The sequence below is a fragment of the Cajanus cajan genome, chromosome 5, assembly GCF_000230855.2.
Source record: "Cajanus cajan strain Asha chromosome 5, NIPB_CcT2T_4, whole genome shotgun sequence".
NCBI lineage: Eukaryota > Viridiplantae > Streptophyta > Magnoliopsida > Fabales > Fabaceae > Cajanus > Cajanus cajan.
The window spans coordinates 707,431-732,018 of NC_138521.1; the positions used below are offsets into that span (position 1 = coordinate 707,431).

Genomic DNA, 24,588 nt, shown 5'->3' on the forward strand with positions numbered 1-24,588 from the left:
TCGGTTTGTTAACGCAATTATGGAGTCAAAGAATCAAATCCGTTGGATAAAATCGGACGACGTATATTTGAAATCTAATTTCCATATAGATATTTTAACTTTACGGTTTTGTTTGGATTTGAGGATGGAAAAGGGGGAGTGGAAAAAGAGAGATTTGAAAGAAAATTGAGTGGAAAGTGAGGTTGTTTGAATTAAGGGAAAGTGAGTGAAAAGTGTAGAAAAAGTTTGTGAAAATTTGTGAGTGAATTGATTAATATGATAAATAAAAATAAATTTTTTAATTAATAATTGTGAAGGATTACTATTTTGCCCTTAGGTTAAAAAAAAGTTTATAATTATTATAATTAAAAGATAAATATATAAATTTTAACTAAAAAAATTATAAAATATTAATTTAAAAATAAATTAATTTAAATATTTGCTTTAAATTTAATGATAGATAAAAAATAAAAATTTAATAGATGAATATATAATTTACACTTTTACCCTTGGATTAAAAATGAGTATAATATTTATTAATTACAATAAAATTATATTAATAGGTATACTTTATTAAAAAAATAATAAATAATGATAAGAATAATAATAAATATTAGAAAAATAATAAAAATCATAATAAATAATAATGATACTAATTATAATAAATAATAATATTATTATTAATAAAAATGAAAATAATAATATTTATAATAATAAATAATAATAACAAAATATATTATCATAATTATATTTTGTAATATTATTTTATTAATGTTTATGAAAGTGTTATTATTTTAATTTTATAAACATGTATTACTTTATTTTTTTTATATTTTCATTTTTTGATGTTAATATTTAAATAATAGAATTTTGTTAATATAAAAAAATGTACAATAAAATTTTTGAAAGTTAATTAATAAATTAAAAAAATTGATAAATTATTAACATAAATTAGAATGAAATGAAGATACATTTGTTAATTGTACAAGTTAATTTTTACCAATTAAAAAATTAAAAAATTTATAACATTACAAAGTAGATGGGTAATAACATATTTGTAAAATGGAACAGAAAATACAATTCAGTCATCAATTAAGTAAACAATAATTAAATATGACATAAAATAATAGAAAAGAAAAATGTTGCAACTAAATAAAACATATTTAAATTATAATAATAATAAAAAATAAGATAATGTAGTTTATTGAAATGAACTCTGAAAGTCATCAAATTTTTGTTCGAGGTTATCAAGCCTGTTATGTATTTGATTAACATTGATAGTCAAATTATTTAATCTTTCTTGTAACCCTTGAATGCCAGTCCATATTTGGGAAAGTATTTGACCATCATACTGGACCGGAGGTTGTTGTGTGATGTCGGCAGGCTGCTCCTCACCATGGTCCTCAGGCATTGCATGGTCTTCATCTTTAACATTTTGGCCATGATGATGACTATCTCTGCCATGTATCCATACCCCGTTGACATTCACGACATTTAATTTTTTCAAGGTATTTTTATTAAAAAATGTGCCCACCCTAATTTGACTGCAACATCAATTGATAAGTCTATGCCATAAACAACCAAAATGTGTGAACTTAAAATGGGGTATGAAAGAGACATCTCATTGTCCTTGCATTTGACCATGTGTTGCATGATATAATGGGGCCAGTTGATCAAAATGTTATTCTTTAAGGCCCATAACAGAAAAATGTCTTCCTGTAAGAGTTGGGAAAGTTACTTGATCTGGGTGCCAATATATGGACGTAGACATAATGTAGGAGTTTGTCGTTAATGTTATGACTTCCTACATTTCTAACATTTCGGCTCTGCAGCTCTGGTCTAATCATAGATGTCACTGCTATGTGACGGTCGAACTGCATCTCCTCTGGGATGTTTGAAAATGCTAATTTATGCCCCTGATACGTCAAACCAGCCAGAGTTAACCAATCAGATGATTTTATTTTTATCTTTGTTTTGTTCACGTCACTATAGAGGAAACTAGCTTTAGATACTCTCAAGTTGGAATAGAAGACCTTAATAAGATTTTCAAAGAAATCACATTTGAGAGCCACAAAATGCTGCAAACCTTGATATTCTATATGGTGGTGAAAATATAGCCCTGATGTGGCAAAGTAGCTAAAGTCCATAACCTTTGGATGAAGGACTATCCTGTGGTAAAACTCCTTGTCATATTTAATCATCTGATCACGCTGGCTGAAAAAACATGTCTGATTTAGAACTTCTTCAATTTGTGGTAATCTAGGACCAACTGCTTTGTCCGAGGTGGCAGGAGTTTTTCCTTTTCTTTCTTTTGAACTTCTTTTTCTTGAACCGGATGCCATACCTGAAAATTATATATAAAATAACCAATAACAAATATGATGTTAAACATAAGACATATTCCATAAAACATAATTGCAAGTAATAACATTAAAATGTATCTTTGACCATTAATAAATACTTTTATAACATTATGGTCAAGTTTACAATGTTTAAACCATTAGTAAAACATTACATACAATGCATAAAAAAATACAATAACTACGAATCACAAATCAACCACTTTGACCCATGAACTTTAACAATTGGTTGAGGCGGAGATGTGGGGGTAAGCCAAAAAGTTGCCTAACATGTGATGGATTATTACACAAAAAATCATAACACTGAACCATAACTTGCTCGTCTTGCAGGTTCATAGCGACTAACATGTCCCAAATATTTGATTCTGAATATTGAACTGTTGATGTTCGCCTCAAGATATTAACTTGCTCATTAATTATTTTGTTTCTTCGTTCAATGGCGACCACTTGTCGTTCAACAATATCAGATAATCTTTGGGTCAACGCATTACCTTGACCAAGGTAATCTGTAAATGCATCGAGCCTCGTAGTTAGCCTGTCAAATTGTGCATCCATCACATCAATCATTGGGGCTTTTCTTTTTGTGCCTCGAGATGACGATGTTCTAGTAGTACCACCAGATGCAGCAGATGGCACTGACTGAGTACCATCAACAGGACTACAGGAACCATAGTGTGGTGGCGACCGGTATGTTGTATCAAACCCTACCTGAAAAGGGTCGTCCTGTGGTATGTCATCCACATCATCGTTCAAGTCGACTGTTACACTTGGCATACCGATATTTCTACGAACTTGTCGCGCAGTCCTAGCCATATGGCCTGTTGCCCGATCAACTCCCCATAATTCTTCCATCAAGTCGTAGTACCTAATGGAAGACACTCTCCATTTAGTTGCAGCTGGCTTCGCCTGCAAATAAAAACCATGATTATCACCCATAATTACTATGTTTCACTAATTCAATAAATCCCGAATGTTAAAACATTACCTGCAGCAAGTCATCCCATACTTCAGGCTCAACTGTAAACCGTTTCGTGGACTCATCCCACGCAAACCCACTAAGTCCACTAAACAAGTCGTGAACCTCCCGCCATCTATCTTTCAGACTTTTTTGTCTATTTTTAACATTATTTTTCGTGATACCCGTTAATCCAGTATGTCGGAGGGCTTCAACAATATTATTGTATGCTTTGGTTGTCCAACTACCATCAACCCGATTGCCCAACCTAGCCTCGTCAAGCATGGCAGTCAATAAACGAAAGTCCATGTCATCAGTCCATTTGGTGAACTCGCGAACCGTAGTCGAGGAATCAGGTACAACAGTTTTTCCTCCGTTCATTTTCCACCTATTGCAAAAACAAGACACGTAATGATGATAATCATATGTAAAATTTATGAATGAAAACTTGTAACATAATAATTTATTACAATTACAACAGTACATCTTATTAAATACATTATTAAATACATGATCTAATTATTAATATAATTTGTCCACATTTCATATGCTATAGCATCCCGTATAGTTGACCATTCCCTATGATCATCCTCACGAGCTTGAGTCGGCATGGTATCCATAGGTTGTTCCATCAACTCTCGATCGATCTCTGCTAACAACGATTCATCATTGTCTACGCCTCGAAGAAAATTGTGTAAAATGCAACATGCTAGTACAATATTCGTCATTGTATCGAATGAATAATGAGGTTCGGTTCCACTAGCTATTATAGGAAATCTTTTCTTCAAGACGCCAAATGTTCTTTCAATGACATTTCTAAGTGACGAATGTCGATGGTTAAACAATTCTCTTGGGTTTTGTGGAGCTCTTCGAGAATACTCTTTAAGGTGATATCGAACCCCTCGATACGACGTAATTATTTGTCCTTTTAACATAAATCCAGCATCCCCCAAGTAGTATTTACCTAATTAAAGTCATTGAAGTTATACTCATTATAATATCGTAAGTACGTTACTATACACTAATTACGAAGTAAATAATAACTAACCTTGTGGTATGATAAGTGGATCCTCTCTACCTAGGACATCCTTTAATATTCTTGAATCAGATGTTGTTCCTTCCTACCCTCCTAGAACATATGTGAATTTCATGTCGAAATCATAAGCTGCGAATACGTTTTGGGTTGGCCAATCTTTTCTTCCACGAAAATGGGGGGCATCTGATCTTCCACGAAAATGGGGGGCATCTGATCTTCCTTAATCACTTGTTACATGCATTGCTTAGTCAACTTATAAGTTTACTCAAACCTAATCCCTTAGAGCAAGAGCCTAGGTGCGGACATTGAATATCAATCCCTTGAGTACCCAATATCTACACCCGCATTACGGGCTAGGGTTTAAAACTACTAATGGGCTAAGCTCCATTCCTAGATACATCTCCCACTAGGCATTTGTTTCAGAGCTAGTTTCAATGGTTATTTTCCAACACCCAATGGAACCCATATCATGCAAAGGAGAATCAATCCAAAGCAAGCATTAAGAATAGAAACAACACAACAATGAATGAACAAAATATACATATATCATTGAAAATGTAAGGATTACACTAGAATTCGTTGGTTACATCTAACCCCACAAAAAATGGGTGAAACCACTCAAAACAATGAAGGCAAATACAAAATAGAGATGAAAGGAGAAATGAAGAAACCGAAGGAAAGACCCACACACGAACGGCTCCAAGCTCCAGGAATCCCTTCCACAACTCCTAAAACGCGCCCAATGTGGGAATGGGGAGAAAAGTCCCCGAAAATGCCTTCAAATACGAGCTTGGGGAGTCAGATTAGGGTTTACGCGCCTGGCGCATAAATCTTCACGCCTGGCGCGGGGTCTTCCAAATACTCTCTGCCTTAGGACACGCCTGGCGCAATTAATATTACGCCCGGCGCAGATGTGGCTTTGTAGAGGTGAGACTCTGTTTTGATCACGCCCGGTGCGGGTCATGTGGCGCCTCGGCGCATTCACTTTTCTCTGCTCCTTAGCTTTTTAGATTTCCAATCCTAAGAGTCTTCAATCCTCAAGTCTCTAGCTCAATACCTGCACAAAAATGAGGTGGATTAAGGTATTGTTAGATGAATTTGGGTTAGTTATATCTGCACACAAAATGAACCAAAAAGAGAACAATTATATTGCAATGGTTCAGAGGATGAGTGGAATTGTTCAATAAGTCTCATCCAAAAAGAAGTAAAATTGAGACTTAACAACTCCCCCAAACCTAGAACCTTGCTTGTCCTCAAGCAACAGGTAATTAATCTAGCAGATAACAAACAATGCAAGTGTGTCAAGTTCTACATCCGAGTTCACTTGTATTTTCCTTTCGCAAGCATGAACCTAAGATGAATCTCGAGTCACAATTATTGCAATAGAACATGACAAGGTGCAAACAAAGGTTTCAAAAGAGATCAAAGAGCTGAGAAGAGTTAATGACTATCTGTGTATACATCCTCACTAGGAAAGTGTTTCTCTCTATGCACACTAGTGTATCAGGGTGAGTGTTTCTCTCATATCTACTACTCACGCCACATGATTCAACTTTGCTCTTCGTTTCCAAATGAAACCAGTGGTAAAACAGATGCAGGCACTTATCACAAGGTCTTTATTAGGGCAAATCTGGGTTAAGCAATAACAATCTCATGGTTTTTCAAGGATTCAAGTTGCTATGGCTTAAGAGAGCAATTGAGATTTCTACAATGATATCCCTCTCTATACCCCAATACAACAATTCAGCACATGCCCCTATCCGGATCCAAGCCATTAGCCTTTATGAGATGCATATTTACACTTTTGCATCTTAATATTTTTGTTTTTGTTTTGCTTTTTTTTTTTTTGAAATTATTTTGTAATGGCTGACCACATACTTTCTTTTTCCCAAAATTTCCCATTCTTCAACTACCCCAAACTTGTTTGATGTCATCAATTTGCTCTCTTAACCAAAGTAAAGGTTATGGTTAATTTTTCATGGTTTGGGATAAGTGGAAGGTGTGGTGTTTAGGCTTAGGAAGGTATGGGTCAAGTGAAAAGTGGATATGGCTTTTTGGCTTAGATGGTTAACAAAATATGGAAATATGAATGCCTTGATCATATAAATGCACAATACTAGCAAACCACCAGGGGAAACTCAAGCAAAGTCTATCATGCGACTTAAGCGTAGTTCACTCATCAGTATTTGAGCTCAAACCTCACCCGGCTATGCAACCACAAATTATCAAACTTAGCTCAGTCCTATGATCAACATTGAAACCCGTATGCAACTAGTTATGAACTAAAGATCTAACGTGACTTGAAAATGTGTAAGGTACACGCACCACAAACATCAAGCAAACCACAATCCAGAATCGGCCACAAGCAAAGCAAGTATCAACAAGATTAAAAATCGTGCTAAAGCAGAATATTCACAAAAAGAACCAACATAGTAATCACCAAAAAGAACTGAATATAATAATAGCGTTTTGGGACAAAAACAATTAAACAACTAAAAATACAAGACAGAAAAATAAATGGCAAGAACAATAAAAATGGCTAAGGAAAGCTCCATCTGCATCCATCATCTACGGGGCCTGGTCATCATCATGTCCGGGGTCTGCTCCACCCTCCTCAGCAGCATCAACATCAGCAGTAGCTCCACCTCCCCCAAAGAAAGGAGCATGGTCCCCAGGCCAACCAGTATAAGCATGGTAGTCGGCAGTGGTGGGGAACTGGTAGGCAGGAGCGGCGTGCAGGGAGAAACTCCTGAAGGTATCCAATATGAACATCTGGTCGCGGTGGAGGGACTCCATCCGGTCCTCCTACCTCTGCATATAGGTCTCCATGCGGCCCTCCAGTGCGTCAAAACGCTGATGGAGAGTGAGTGGAGGGCCTGGAGCAGCAACATCCTCCATGGGTATGTCCTCTTGAGGTCCGGCGGCCTGAATAGGCTCGGGGGAAGGGACGGCTGGCGGTGCGCGATCCTGGCAATAGGCAGAGATGTATCTGCTGTCAATGGCCCTGCCAGGACCCTCAAACGGAGGCGAATGGACATCCACGCTTGCAAGCTGGCATAACTGCGTGATGAGCGAAGGATGTCCAAGGGAGGAGCCAGGTGCAGAGTTGGCGCAGCTAGAGATCTCCATACAAATGATGCCGCCCAGGTCCACGGTCCTTTGTGTCATAATGCAGTACATGAGCATGGACCGAGTCTAGTGCAGGTTTGAGACATGTGAGCACGGAAGGATGTTGGCATGCACCAAGGCAGACCAAATCCTGACCACTGGAAGGAGATCCCGGCGCTTCGCGTGGAGAGGCTGCTGAGATCGGTTCCTGTGAAACCCACGTCCAGGCATGCAGATAGCAGCCTCTACTACTGCCGGATCCATCGTGTCAATTGTGTAGTTGCCATACTCAGACACCTCATTAGCCCTCAACTCAGTCCCCAGAAACTGATTAATCGTCCTAGCATCATAGGGGACTCGCACACCCCTAACATAGCTGGTAAATGGCGCAATGCCCTCCTCCAGTCTCAGGGCATTGGCATAGAATTCCTTAACTAGTGCTATGTTGGCCGGGAGTGGGTAGGATCCAAGCTTGTCCCACCGGCGCTTGTGTAATACATTCTGAAACTCTGGGGCCTCATTTTCTTCTAATTCAACCCTCCGCTCCAAAATAAACTTCCTGGTACTGATAGACTCAAAATGAGTCTCATTCCGCTCAGTGAGGAAGAGGTTGGAATAGGGCCGACTTGGCTTGCGTGGAGGTTGACCCGATTTGCCAGCACGGGGGCGCTTGCTTGAGGAGGCCATCTGCAAAAAATTAATACAAGAAGTACCAGGCAGATAGATGAGCACAATAAGATAGACCAGGATGACCAGTTTAGGTAAAGCACATTTCGAAATCAATGGCAAAATCATCAACCACAACACACCAGTCATGTCTCTCCCGCCGCCGAGGAACATCACTCCTCTCCAGATCCTACCTATCCAACTCGATCTCATCATTCGGAGCGAACTCATATTAGTCACCCAGTTGGTGATCGCCAATCAGTCCGCCGACATCCTTTTGTCGACGGAATCATGGAAGTTCCTCTCCCGCCTGCCTGGAAGCCACTGAATATCGAGCGATACGACGGCACCTCAGACCCGGATGAGCACATTGATGCATATACCACTCAAATCAACCTTTACACAAATGAAGATGCCATCATGTGCCGTGTTTTCCCTACCTCCCTAAAGGGTGCCGTCCTTAGTTGGTATACCCAACTACCACCCAGATCGGTAGATAACTTCAATACTCTGATGCGCCTTTTCTCTGCCCAGTATGCCACTAGTAGACCTCATCACATCACATCAGCCGCACTTTCAAATCTCCGACAACAAGACGACGAGTCTCTACGCCATTTTATGGAGCGTTTTGCCAGTGTTTCTATCAAAATCCGCAATCTCAACCCTGAGGTCGCTCTCCATTCTATGCTTATGGCATTGAAACCTGGACCTTTTGTTGATAGTCTGTGTCGACATCAACCAACTAGTATGGATGAACTTCGAGCCCGCGCAGCAGGATACATTCAAATGGAGGAACACGCCGAGTTCCGAAATTCTGTTCGCGACAGTTTCACTGCTAAGGGAGAATCAAGTTCCAGGGAAAAATCCAAAACTTTTTTTGATCAGAAATTCAAACGACCCCGCCAATCACGGGGTCCCAGGTATGAATTTTATACACCCCTTAATGCTCCACGAGTCAATATTTTGGAAGAAGCTAATCATGCAGATTTAATTTCCCTACCTCCACCCGCGCACAACTCGGCCACCGCTGATAAAAGCAAACACTGCCGTTACCATCGAAACTATGGACATACAACGGAGGAATGTTGGAGTCTCAAAGACCGCATTGAAGAACTTATCCAGGCTGGTCAACTCGGACAGTATATTCAACGCGGACAGCATTCTCGCGGAGGTTTCCGAGGACGTGGCAGAGGACGTGGCCGACACGCAGGCAGATATCAGGGACGTTATTCAAACTACCAGGGCCGATCTGAACAACATACTCAACAGCACGCCAATGTTCACGAAGGAAACAGGCCGAGTACGAACAACACTAATCCACCACCTACAAATCAACCCTCTGAAGGAAACAACATACGTGGTGTCATCCATACTATTGCTGGCGGTTTCGCCGGAAGGGGATCTTCCAATTCGGCTCAGAAACGACATCTCCGCAGTGTCTGTAATGTTAAAAACTTTTCCAGTTCAGAATTTAAATCAGACGCACCCTCTCCTCACATCGTCTTCACTGATGACGATTACGAAGGCATCAACCTAAACCAAGATGACCCCATGGTCATCTCGGTTGAAGTCGCCAACTGGGAAGTTCAAAAAACACTAATTGATCAAGGCAGCTCTGCCGATGTGTTGTACTGACCAACTTTTCTGAAACTTGACATCCCTCACAGCATGATCCAACCACATTCTGAACCTCTCGTAGGTTTTGCAGGTGAACGCGTCCATACCCGTGGTTTTATTGAATTACTAACCTCTTTTGGTACAGCTGCAAATTCCAGGAGAGTTTTGGTGAAATATCTTTTGGTTGATGCTATCACTTCTTACAATATTCTCATCGGAAGACCAACTCTGAACCAACTGGGAGCTGTAGTCTCTACACCCCATTTAACAATGAAATTCTCGGGGATGGATGGACATGTTATCACTATCAAAGCCAATCAACAACTGGCAAGGAAGTGTTACGCTGAGAGTCTGAAGATTACTCCCCCAAAGCCTCAACTTGAAACGCCGAGTTCTACAGTCATTGCCCACGTCAGAAAAAGCGAATTCACTAAGTTGGATCCTCGAGTTGACATGTACGATCACCGACCTACTCCTGTTGACGATTTGATCGAATTCCAAGTTGGCAAGAAGCCGGGACAATGTACCAAACTCGGGAAACACACAGAACCCGAGCTCCGAGGTAAAATTATGGCAATTTTAATTAAAAATGCTGATCTTTTTGCTTGGAGCAGTGCAGACATGCCAGGGATAGACCCCAATTTTATTTGCCACAAATTAGCTATTTACAAGGAAGCAAAGCCAATATCCCAGAAGCAAAGAAAGATCGGTGGTGAAAGAAGAGAAGCTGTAAAAACAGAAACTCAAAAATTGCTGAATGCGGGGTTCATCAGAGAGATTACTTACACCACTTGGCTAACCAATGTCGTGATGGTCAAAAAATCTAATGGCAAGTGGCGTATGTGTGTTGATTATACAGATCTTAATAAAGCGTGTCCAAAAGATGCGTACCCCCTACCCAGCATCGATAGATTGGTGGATGGAGCTTCAGGTTATGCCATGCTAAGTTTTTTAGACGCCTATTCAGGTTATAACCAAATCCTCATGTATCCCCCAGATGAAGAATACACCGCCTTTATCACAGAACAAGCAAATTACTGCTATCATGTCATGCCATTTGGACTCAAAAATGCCGGAGCAACATACCAAAGACTCACGGATAAGGTCTTCATTAACCAGATCGCCCGTAATCTTGAAGTTTATGTTGACGACATGGTCATAAAAACGAAGTCAGCTGCAGATCACGCCCAAGATCTCGAAGAAATTCTTCAACAAGTCAGAAGGCATAATATGAGACTAAATCCTGAAAAGTGCGCTTTTGGAGTTCAAGGTGGAAAATTCCTCGGATTTATGATAACTCGCCGAGGAATCGAAGCAAATCCAGACAAGTGTCAGGTGCTAATCAACATGAGAAGCCCCCAGAATCACAAAGAAGTACAGAGGTTGGCACGCAGGCTAGCCAGCCTATCTCGGTTCATCCCCAAAATGGCAGAAAAAGCCAAACCCATTTTTAACTTGCTCAAGAAGCCTAAGAACTTTTGTTGGGATGCCCAATGTGAGGAAGCTTTTTCCAACTTCAAAAGTTTTTTGAGTTCACCTCCCATACTTTCCAAACCTCAGGACCGAGTTGATCTCTGGTTATACCTCGCTGTTGCCGACAACGCAATTAGTGCAGCACTGATGCAGGCTGACGGTACGAAGCAAATTCCAATTTATTTTATCAGTCGTGTTTTGCAAGCAACCGAGCAGCGATATCAAACCATTGAGAAGTTGATCTTAGCCTTGGTGACCTCGTCTCGTCGACTTCGCCCATATTTTCAGAGTCACCAAATTGTGGTCAAGACTGACTACCCCATTAAACAGATACTTAGAAAACCCGATCTTGCAGGTCGGATGACAGCTTGGTCAATCGAGTTATCTGAATATGGTATAAGGTATGAAAGCCGAGGAGCGTTGAAAGCACAATGCCTTGCTGATTTCATAGCCGAACTCACACCTAGCACCCAATTGGAAAATCCATGTTGGATTCTGCATGTCGATGGCTCGTTTAATACAAAAGGTAGTGGTGCCGGGATTATCCTTGAAGGTCCTGATGGTATGATGCTTGAACTTGCAATTAAATTTGATTTCCGAGCTACTAACAACCAAGCAGAGTACGAAGCTCTACTTGCAGGTTTGCGACTTGCAAAAGACATGGGTGTTAAGAAACTCAAATGTTGCAGTGATTCTAAGTTAATTACCGAGCAAGTCGGAGGAGCCTACCAAACGAAAGAACCTCAGCTGCAAAGGTACAACCTTATGGTATCTCATCTGACCTCTTCTTTTGACCATTTTCAGATTGAACATGTTCCAAGGGCGCACAATGCCAGAGCCGACTTATTATCCAAGTTAGCCAGCACCAAACGCCCAGGACAACACAAAACAATCATTCAAGAAACAATCAGTGCACCAAGCTATGACTCTGTGGCAGTGTTGTCTAATGATCCAGATCAATCCAGCTGGATGTCAAGCATCTGGCAATATCTCACTGATGGCACTTTACCAAGCGACAAAGTTGAAGCTTCCAAAATTAAAATCAAAGCTTGCCATTTCACACTCGAGGCCGGTGAATTGTTCAAAAGAGGATTCTCAGTACCCCTTTTAAAGTGCCTAAACTCGGATCAAGCTAGATACATAATGGACGAGATCCATAGAGGTATTTGCGGCCTACACTCCGGATCTCGGTCCATGGCTGCAAGAGTGGTCCGAGCTGGCTATTACTGGCCAACTATAAGATCAGATTGTAAGGCATATGTACAAAAATGTCAAGCCAGTCAGAAATTTAGCAACCTACATCAGTTACCTGCAACGGCACTACATTCAATGCAATCAGCATGGCCCTTTGCATGGTGGGGTATGGACATACTCTGTCCCTTCCCAATTGCTAAAGGCCAATTGAAATTTTTAATTGTAGGGATTGATTACTTCACAAAGTGGATCGAGGCAGAACCACTAGCACGCATCACTGCAACCAATGTCCAACGTTTCATGTGGAAGAAAATCATTTGCAGATATGGCCTACCTCAAGCAATCACTACGGACAATGGCAAGCAATTTGTAGATAAGAATCTTGAGCAATTCTTGAAGCAACTCGGAATCAAGCATAAGGTCACCTCAGTGGAACATCCACAAACAAATGGTCAGGCTGAAGCAGCGAACAAAATAATTCTCCGTGAACTCAAAAAGAGACTTGGATCCACTAAAGGAGAGTGGGCTGAAGAGTTACCCAGTGTCTTGTGGGCGTATCATTGCACGCCGCAAACTACTATTCAAGAAACTCCTTATAGGTTGACCTATGGTTCTGATGCGATGATACCCGTTGAAGTTGGCGAACCAAGCCACAGAAGGATAATGTTCAGCGAATCCCAAAATGGGGAACAGTTAAGCTTGGACAGAGATTTTCTTGATGAGACAAGGGAATACGCCCGAGTTCAAGAAGAAGCATGCAAACTTCGAGCAACACGAAGATACAACTCGAAGCTTAAACCGAGATCCTTTCATGAAGGCGACCTCGTCTTGAGGGCCACAGGCGACGCCAGGAAAGACATCTCAGCAGGAAAGTTTGCAGCCAATTGGGAAGGACCATTTCGTATCTCAGAGTGCCTACAAAATGGAGCGTATAGACTAGTCGAGCTCAGTGGCAAGGTTCTACCTAGAACTTGGAACGCCACTCATTTAAAATTTTACTTCAGTTAAATACGCATGTAAACCCAGGTACTGTACTCTTTTTCCTACTTCAGTCTTTTTTCCCGTTAAAAAAGAAGGGTTTTGGCTGAAGAGGTTTTAACGAGGCATACCTGAGGTCAGCAAGAGAGATGTAACCCACATTTCACTATATATTCAATGTTACAAGTTCTCTCTAGTTCGTTTCTTCTTTGCAATTTCATTTTTTCTCTCCTGAATATTGATTTAATTCCTCACCCAAGTATGAGCTAATGCTTATAATATTGTCCAACCACATTTAAAGCCAATGTTTATTCTGGATCGAGACTTCGGAAAACTTGAGTATTATATACAATCATATTTATTCAATTTAATATCTAACTTAGCCGAGTTCGAGCAAGAAAATTGATTAAGCCAAGTCTGAGCATTTCATTAGCCGAGTTCGAGCAATAAAATTGATTAAGCCAAGTCTGAGCATTTCATTAGCCGAGTTCGAGCAATAAAATTGATTAAGCCAAGTCTGAGCATTTCATTAGCTGAGTTCGAGCAATAAAATTGATTAAGCCAAGTCTGAGCATTTGATTAGCCGAGTTCGAGCAATAAAATTGATCAAACCATGTTTGAGCATTTCATTAGCCGAGTTCGAGCAATGAAATCCATTGGCCAAGTATGAGCATCTCATTAGCCGAGTTCGAGCAATAAAATTGATTTGATTTTCATTAGCCGAGTTCGAGCAATGAAATCCATTGGTCAAGTTCGAAAAATAAGATTCACTCACCAATTTTAAACAACTATACAAACAAGTTTGATTGATTCACGTACCAATTGCATGCACATACTTTTTCAGTTAAAGTTCAAAATACCTATGTATTACCTTCCAGCATAACACCATAAAACATCAAAAATATCACAAAGAGTTTGGCCTATACAGGCAACTACACATATCATCCTTATCACAAATTGTACTATGGCACTGAAAACAAATACTATCAATCATTATTCTCCTCGCCACTCATATCATCCGAGATGTCGTCTTCATTAACCAGTTTCCCCTTAAACACATCTTTGGTGATGTGAATTTTTGTCAGATCAATATCTGGAACAATGCATTTCACTTGCCGCAAACATTTAGCAAACCCCTTCTTATGTTCTACAACAACTTCGTACTCAGTCGCCTCCATATCCTTCTTCAATTTTTTATTCTCGTTCTCTATTCCTGCAATTTTTTGCACATTAGCAGCAATCACTTCTTGGCAAGCTTTGTTTTTCTTGTACAGTTCCACCATCTCGTCCTTCAAGTTTTGCATACTCCCCTCATGATCCTTTGCTTTTGCCTCTAATTCCTTCACAATTTTTGCTTGAATCTCTTTTTCTTTTTCTAACAAGTTCACCTTCTTTAAAAGGTCCTCCACCTTATCCGCATAGGTCTTATTTGACCTCACAGATATCTCAAAAGCTTTCGAGTTTTCCTCCAATTTTCTTTCTAAATTACCAACCTCAGTCTTCAATGACCCAACCTGGGCACTCTCGGTCCTTAACTTGGACATCAGAATAGCATTCTTATCCCATTTCTTCTTCCAATGATCCACTACAGCGATAGATCTCTGCAAAAACACCTGCACGGAATCTAAGCCTTGGACAGGGCCAACCTTTTCAATTAAAGCCTTATCAGCAATAAAAGCTGGATCTTCCTTATAAAATGACTCCGCAGTCAACTCAGCACTCCAAAAAGACTTCACGTCGGGTGACAAACTCACGTGATCTAACCTCGCCAACGGGTGCTCGGTATCGTACCTCTGATGTATCGATCTTGGTCGATTCTTAGTCGACCCCCCAGGTGTGGTCAGCGAGCCTACGCCGAGTTGGGCGAGTGAGACCTCCAAATTAGACACCAATTGCTTTGATGATCCAGAGACTTGCATATTGGAAGGCTACAAAAAATCAACTCGAAATTAAAATAACAAGAATAAATCATATTCCCCCTTTCACATAACAAGTGACAACACTAGGAAATATACCTTCTCTTTTTCTAAATCAATAACAGGAGTAGTCACATTTTTCTCAACGTCCTTTTTGGGAGAACTCGAGCTTGAATTGGGAACAATAACCTCGTGTTTCTCACCAACCACATCATCAGCGATTCCACGCTCCTTAGTTTTTGGCTCTTCACTTCCTACCCTCTGTTTTTTCACTTTGGGCTTAGAAGAAGCGACATCTGGAATCTCTTCTATGTTGAATTTTCCCTTCAATTCACGCCACTTACTTCTCCCCATGGTACCTGCATCAACCAGCATAACATTACGTCAGGGTCAACCCATGATATCTGTAAACGTTACCGACATTATAATTACAACTTACTTTCTAAACCCTCTTGAGGATTCTCTGATCCAGCAAGCATTATAATTAACTTGCTTTCTAAAGGCCGAGGTAGCTTTTGCAAAATCTCTATATCTTCAACTTCGGCCGAGGTTAATTCCAAACCTTCCGTGCCAACGAATTTAATAGGCTCAGACTGCCAGTAAAACGGGAATCTCGGTTTCCCATCCGCGAAAAACAAACAATCTAAACTGGGGTCATTACATACAGACCGAATTTTGAAAAATTCTTTTTTGAAATTTTTGTACGATTGCGCGAATATCCGGAACAATCCTCCCCCCTTTGAACTTGCACTCAGTGAAACCCAACCATAGGGTCGCTCCCCTAATTTTATTTGATAAAAGTGCATGAATCTTGGCAAACTTACTTCAATCCCTAATACTGAACATAATATTTGAAACGCACGTAAAAAACCCCAACTATTTGGGTGTAGCTGACTCGGTGCTATATTCACCTTTTCTAGAAACTCACACTCAAAAGGCGTAAACGGCATCAACACGCCCAAATCCTTAAACACACACTTATACATGTACACACTAGGAGATGCGCTCGACCCTTCAAAGTACACACGTTCCTCCACCGCACAAGGTTCTATCACAATTTTCTCCAACACAGGGGGCACACAAAATTTTAAGTGCTGCTGCAAAACACTCACACCCATTAAATCCCCAAACCTACTGCTATACTGCCCCACATCACCTCTCACCCATTCATACCCAGATGCCTCTATTAGGGGATGAGAGTCCTTCCGATTGTTCCCCCCTCTCTTTCGACCTTTCTCCTCCTCCACTTCAACCATTTTACCTTTACCTTTACTACCTTTCATCTCAATCTCACTACAAAACCTGAACCTCAGGAATGTGTACAGACTGTATCCAAAACTTAAACGCAATGCAGCAGGGCTAAGGGAGTACTTGAAATGCCAAAGGCTTTACACACAACGATGATGCTTTCGCGTTCTGCGTCCTAGCACTTCTTTAGAAACATACAAATGTATGCGCCTTTGTCTATGCAACTCTTTATTAAGATTCTTACACCCCTCCAAAACCCAAGCGTCTCCCCCAAACTTCGCGCCTTCCCGCGTGCCTGTCGTTTCGTGTGTCACACCCATTTAATGCCACCCACCATTTTCACTACACGTGTCCTGAAAAGACATAACCTTTCGGCGCCACCTAGCGCTACATTTCCCCAGGAATTAATTGTGTTCAGCTCTTTCACTCTTTCATCACTCAGAGCTTGGGGGGCTTATGTACCAACCTGACTCTGGCCGACCTGAGCCGAGTTCATTGTACCAACCTAACTAGAGCCAACCTTGGCTATACCCACAAGTTAATCCACCCCGAGGTGACCTCTTAAGCAGGCCAAGATGACGTCAGAGAATGCTGACATATCATAGAAGGCATCATTAAGATACCTCGGTAAGTTAACGAAAACAAGGACAAGTAACCACCCTCAGAAGATAACCACATGGCAGTTGCACAGTTATTCGGACGACTCCACACAGGTAATAATATAATGATATGCAAAACTGGAAGGGTTAGGCTAACTTGATCGTCGTAGTCCTTTTTGCAGGTACATCCGAGACGCTCAAACGGAGAGACCGAAGAGAAGGAATCCCATCTTGTCAATCAACCTCGTACGCTCTCGAACAAGCCGAGCAGAAGAGATGACTTATCCGAGTTAGGAAGACGACCTAGTTCGTGTAAGTACAAGAAGAGATGACTTATCCGAGTTAGGAAGACGACCTAGTTCGTGTAAGTACACATATTATATCATATAATTCATTTCTTCACCAAGGTAATTTATTTTCTGTCCATTAAAAAAATAGTTAATTCACTCTCTGTTACAATAATTATTATTTTCTAGTTATTTCAATTTTTTTTAATGTCGGGTGATTGTGAAAGGAGAACAAGAGAAACATTATTCGGGTTTGTGGCTGATGTTGGCTTCAACCAAAGATCATGAAACTATTGCCTATACATAGTAGTAGATCCCCATCGATACATTAATCAAGCGTCCCCACTCAAGGTCACTAAAATCTTCCATTATTTTTTCATTTAATGTGACACCTTTTATATAACTTTTAAAATATTTATATAAATATTAATAATTTCTACATTCTAATTTATAATTAAATTCTTCTTCTAAATACCAAATTCTCTCACCTCAACTTTTATTTTTAATATCTTTATATTAATATTTTTACATTAAATTTAATTATATTCTTTTGTGTATGAGTCGTTGTCTCAACACTTAATCTTGAATATATACATGTGGTAATATATTTTTTTATTTGAGTTCAAATCTGTGAGACGTGCTCCCTCCTTCTTCACCCTCCCTCTCAACACTCCTCATTTTCCCTTTCTCCATTCACTCTCATTCCCTTTTCCTTTTCTCAAACTTCTTTGTGGTGATTTTTGTGGTTGAAGGTGCTGAATAGAGGGTACGGAGCTAGCTGAGAGTCGGATTTTTCTCTTCTTCTCTTCATCTTCCCCGGGAGCTCGAATTCTTCTTCTCTGAGGTAAGGGAAGTTAGTTTTTTTTTTTTTTTTTTTTTTCTGGGGATTGGTTGTAAATGAGTTTAGAGACTCATTTAATGCTTGAGTTCAGGAGATTGATGGTTGGATTGAAGAGTTGCTCGTTTTCGGGAAAATGGGGGAAAATGGGGATTTTTATGCGTTTGATGGTTTCATGTTGAAAAAGTGATGATTTTTTAGTTGTATTCTGTAAATGTAGTTCATTTCATGGATTGTATGTGTTTGAGCTGGCTGATTTGCAGGTTTTGTTTGAAATTTTCGAAGTTATGAGGGTTGCTGTTTGAAATTGCACCGGGCACAGTTCTTGGCATCGGGCGTGTGTTCATTAGAGGCCACCATTGTCTTTTCACGCCGGGCGCAAAGCTAGTTGCGTCGGGCGTGATTTGAAATGGGAATCCTTGAGTGAATCACGCCAGGCATGGGGAGAATGTTGAGAATTCCGTTAAAACACTTTTGTTAATATTTGTAAATTTGTTTAATTCTATCAACGGTCTCAAACACGGCAAGTATACCGGCCGTTCAAGTAGTAAAAATATCGTATCCACAGGGATTAGAAGGTAATATAAGCATTTATTGACTATTCGTGACTAAAGAATAATTCCAATTTCATAGTTTGTGCAGTGAATGCAAAGTTGTGACTATTGGAATGAAAGCTGTAAATAAATATTGTTTTGTGAGTGGAAAAGGTAAGGAATGGTATTGTGGTATTGTGAGGTTGTGGGGGTCAGATTTCACCGAACGTAACACTAATGTATCCTTAATCTCTTGTTGAATTCATTGCTTAGTCAACCCATAAGTTTACTCAAACCTAATCCCTTAGAGAAAGAGCCTAGGTGCGGATATTGAATATCAATCCCTTGAGTACCCAATACCTACACCCGCATTACGGGCTAGGGTTTAAGACTACTAATGGGTCAAGCTCTATCCCTAGATACAATCACCACTAGGCATATGTTTCAGAACTAGTTTCAAAGGTTATTTTCCAATACCCATGGAACCTTAAATCATGCAAAGGGTGATCAATCCAAAGCAAGCATTAAGAATAGAAACAAACACAACAAAGAATAAAACAACATGTATATATATCATTAAAACCGTAAAGATTACAATAGAGTACGTTGGTTACATCTAACCCCACAAAATGGGTGAAACCACTCAACAAAGAGGGCAAATACAAAATAGAGATGGAAGAGGAAGTGAAGAACCGAAGGAAAGATCCGCACACGGACGATCCCAAGCCCTGGGAATCCCTTCCGCAGCTCCTGGAGGCGCCCAATGTGAGAATGGGGGTTTCTCCCCCGAAAATGGCTTCAAATACGAGCTTGGGGAGTCAGATTAGGGTTTCGCGCCCGGCGCATAAGTCTTCGCGCCCGGCGCGGGGCCTTCCAGATACTCTCTGCCTTAGGACAAGCCCGGCGCAATTCACATTACGCCCGGCGCAATGGCTCCCAGAGGTGAGATACTCTGTTTTGCTCGCCTGGCGCGGATCACCTTGCGCCCGGCGCAGAACCTCTTCTCTGCTCCTTAGCTTCTTAGATTTCCAATCCTAAGAGTCTTCAACTTTCCACTCTTCCTCAATACCTGCACAAAAAATGAGGTGGATTAAGGTATTGTTAGATGAATTTGGGTTAGTTATATCTGCACACAAAATGAACCAAAAAGAGAACAATTATATTGCAATGGTTCAAAGGATGAGTGGAATTTGTTCAATAAGTCTCATCCAAAAAGAGGTAAAATTGAGACTTAACAACTCCCCCAAACTTAGAACCTTGCTTGTCCTCAAGCAAAAGGTAATTAATCTAGCAGATAACAAGCAATGTAAGTGAGTCAATTTCTACATCCTAGTTTACTTGTATCTTTTTTTCGCAAGCATGAACCTCAGATGAATTTCCAATCACAATTATTGCAATAAAACATGACAAGGTGCAAACAAAGGTTTCAAAAGAGATCAAAGAGCTGAGAAGAGTAATGACTATCTGTGTATGCATCCTCACTAGGAAAATGTTTCTCTCTATGCACACTAGTGTATCAGGGTGAGTGTTTCTCTCTAGTCTACTACTCACGTCACATAATTCAACTTTGCTCTTCGTTTCCAAATGAAACAAGTGGTAAAACAAATGCAGACACTTATCACAAGGTCTTTATTAGGGCAATCTGGGTCAAGTAGGGTCAAGCGGTAGCAGTTTTATGGTTTTTCAAGGATTGAAGGTGCTATAGCTTAAGAGAGCAAATAAGATTTTACAATGATGTCCCCCTCCATACCCCATTACAACAATTTGGCACATGCCCTTTACCTGATCCAAGCCATTAGCCTTTATGAGATGCATATTTACATTTTTGCATCTTAATATTTTTGTTTTTGTTTTGCTTTGTTTTTTTTTTTTGTTTTTTTTTTTTATTTTGTTTTGTAATGGCTGACCACATACTTTCTTCTTCCCAAAATTCCCCATTCTTCAACTCCCCCAAACTCATTTGATGTCATCAGTTTGCTCTCTTAACCAAAGCAAGGGTTATGGTTAATTTTTCATGGTTTGGGACAAGTGGAAGGTGTGGTGTTTAGGCTTAGAAAGGTATGGGTCAAGTGAAGAGTGGAGATGGCTTTTTGGCTTAGATGGTTACAAAATAGAGGAGTATGAATGCCTTGATCATATAAGTGCACAACATAAGCAAACCACCAGGGAAACTCAAGCAAAGTCTATCATGCAACCTAAGTGTAGTTCACTCATAGGTATTTAGGCTCACACCTCACCCGGCTATGCATGCACAACTATCAAACTCAACTCAGTTCTATGATCAACATTGAAACCCGTATGCAACTAGTTATGAACTAAAGATCTAATGTGACTTGAAAATGTCTAAGGTACACACACCATAAACATCAAGCAAACTATAATCCAGAATTGACCACAAGCAACGCAAGTATCAACAAGATTAAAACCTGTGCTAAAGCAGACTATTCACAAAAGAACCAACGAAGTAATCACCAAAAAAGAACTAAATATAAAAACAGTTAAAATACTGAAATTAAAAGACAGAAAAGTAAATTGCAATAACAAAGATAAACTAAGGTAAACTCCATCTGCTTCCATCTGTGGGGTCTAGTCATCATCATCTCCAAGAGCTGCTCCACCATAATCAACTCCATCAGCATCAACAGCTCCACTACTCCCCCAAACTTAGGAGCCTGGTCCCCAGGCCAATCAGTATATGCCTGAAAGTCCTAGTAACCAGAAGTGATTGCAGAGTGTAATCATGAAAGAACATGGTGAGCACAAAATTTATACACAGTGATGACCAAACAAATGTAGCAAAAATGGGGAATATCCTTAGACCAAAATTAAGCACAACATGCATGCACACGGAAATGAACTATAACAATGCAACATAAAGCACACAAACATACAACATACAACAGAACATAAAGAAACATGATTGAAAACAGATAAATATGGGCTGTCAGGAATGTCCTACGCCGGGCGCAACACAGATGCGCCGGGCTTCATATCAGTAAAATTCAACAAGGCTTCAAAATCTGATATCGCGCCGGGCTTGCGTTAAACGTGCCCGGCGTGGTGGGTTCCAGAGACCACAATTCGAGTCTTGCGCTGGGCGCGAGGTGAAGCGCGCCGGGCGCATAACCCTGATATGGTCAGTTTTGCCTAAATTTACTTTGAGATAAGGCCTGATTTCCACCTAGATACAGAGTTACCTCTTCCTCACACTCCCAACAAGATGTACCCTATATTTACCCACTCAAGCATGATTCTAACAATCAACATCTAACACAAAATAATACATACCACAAACCAACATATAACACAAACAACGTGTACACAAAACAATCATGCATAACAAACATTAACACTAAAATCTACAACAGAATGAAAGGACAAACACATAAACAAAGTCAGATTTCTGGGTTGCCTCCCAGGAAGCGCTTGTTTACTGTCCCGAGCCTGACGGTGACCAACTTGAAGTGCTCTACTCTCCTTCTCCTCCTATTGCTCTTGTTCCCCTTTGCCCTGTGTTCAACCTCATGATTGCTCAACAACGGCTCAGAAGGATTGGTCATTCTAATTTGAACAGTACCTTGCATACAAGAGAAAGCTGAAGACTAGAGTACACAAGTTAGCTTCATCAATTCATTGCTAACAAAAAATAACAAAAACAATAAAGGATTAAATCACAAATAGCTATAAATACTAAATCGCCATTCTAATCCCCGGCAACGGCGCCAAAAACTTGTTGAGAATTCCGTTAAAACACTTTTGTTAATATTTGTAAATTTGTTTAATTCTATCAACGGTCTCAAACACGGCAAGTATACCGGCCGTTCAAGTAGTAAAAATATCGTATCCACAGGGATTAGAAGGTAATATAAGCATTTATTGACTATTCGTGACTAAAGAATAATTCCAATTTCATAGTTTGTGCAGTGAATGCAAAGTTGTGACTATTGGAATGAAAGCTGTAAATAAATATTGTTTTGTGAGTGGAAAAGGTAAGGAATGGTATTGTGGTATTGTGAGGTTGTGGGGGTCAGATTTCACCGAACGTAACACTAATGTATCCTTAATCTCTTGTTGAATTCATTGCTTAGTCAACCCATAAGTTTACTCAAACCTAATCCCTTAGAGAAAGAGCCTAGGTGCGGATATTGAATATCAATCCCTTGAGTACCCAATACCTACACCCGCATTACGGGCTAGGGTTTAAGACTACTAATGGGTCAAGCTCTATCCCTAGATACAATCACCACTAGGCATATGTTTCAGAACTAGTTTCAAAGGTTATTTTCCAATACCCATGGAACCTTAAATCATGCAAAGGGTGATCAATCCAAAGCAAGCATTAAGAATAGAAACAAACACAACAAAGAATAAAACAACATGTATATATATCATTAAAACCGTAAAGATTACAATAGAGTACGTTGGTTACATCTAACCCCACAAAATGGGTGAAACCACTCAACAAAGAGGGCAAATACAAAATAGAGATGGAAGAGGAAGTGAAGAACCGAAGGAAAGATCCGCACACGGACGATCCCAAGCCCTGGGAATCCCTTCCGCAGCTCCTGGAGGCGCCCAATGTGAGAATGGGGGTTTCTCCCCCGAAAATGGCTTCAAATACGAGCTTGGGGAGTCAGATTAGGGTTTCGCGCCCGGCGCATAAGTCTTCGCGCCCGGCGCGGGGCCTTCCAGATACTCTCTGCCTTAGGACAAGCCCGGCGCAATGGCTCCCAGAGGTGAGATACTCTGTTTTGCTCGCCTGGCGCGGATCACCTTGCGCCCGGCGCAGAACCTCTTCTCTGCTCCTTAGCTTCTTAGATTTCCAATCCTAAGAGTCTTCAACTTTCCACTCTTCCTCAATACCTGCACAAAAAATGAGGTGGATTAAGGTATTGTTAGATGAATTTGGGTTAGTTATATCTGCACACAAAATGAACCAAAAAGAGAACAATTATATTGCAATGGTTCAAAGGATGAGTGGAATTTGTTCAATAAGTCTCATCCAAAAAGAGGTAAAATTGAGACTTAACAGAGAACCACGCCGGGCACACTATCAGACGTGAGTCTTGTATTTTTTGGGAGTCTCTGTCTGGGGTTGCGCCGGGTGCAGGATAATTGCGCCGGGTGCAGAGACCTCTGTAGGTCTCTGGTTGAGTTTGCGTCGGGCGTGATTTTAATGCACCGGTCGTGAGTATGTTGGTCTTTGAGTCTTCATGAAAGTTGTAGCCTTAGATGTTAGATTTCCAATGGCGCTGGAATCACCCAAAAAGGAGTTCTATAACTCTAGATATGGTTGTTTTAGTGAAGAGGGGTCAAGCTGTCAGCATTGGTTGTAGCTGTTGTGGTTTTTAGAATTTTTAACAAGGTAGATGAAGGAATTAGGACTTGGTGTCTTCATGAGAGTTGTAGGAAATCTTCTTATCTTTCATATGAGATAAGGATGAGCATGATAGGAGTAGTATAACTCCCTATACGTTGTCTTATGTGAAGGTTGCCATTTCACAAGGAGTGATTTGGTTATGTTGAAAGTTGCTAAGTTGTTAGATGAAAGTTGTATGTTGTTTATGCTGTTAATGATGTGAAGCTGAGTTGTGCTGTATGTTGTTTATGTTGTTAATGATGTTAAAGATGAGTTGTGCTGTATGTTGTTTATGTTGTTAATGATGTTAAAGATGAGCTGTGTTGTATGATGTTTATGCTGATTAATGTTGTTAAGCCGAGTTGTGTTGTATGCTGTCTAAGCTGTTAATGCCATTATGTTGAGCTGTGCTGAATGTTGAATATGCTGTTAAAATAGTTGA

The 24,588-nt window shown here is 40.2% G+C and overlaps 1 protein-coding gene across 1 annotated transcript; it reads left to right on the forward strand.

The window, feature by feature from the left end:
• The first annotated feature begins 8,395 nt into the window (after positions 1-8,395).
• Positions 8,396-9,739, forward strand: LOC145957686 (uncharacterized). Its single transcript, XM_083074103.1, has one exon. It carries the CDS (start codon positions 8,396-8,398, stop codon positions 9,737-9,739), a length of 1,344 nt encoding a protein of 447 aa, XP_082930229.1.
• Positions 9,740-24,588: the final 14,849 nt, after the last annotated feature.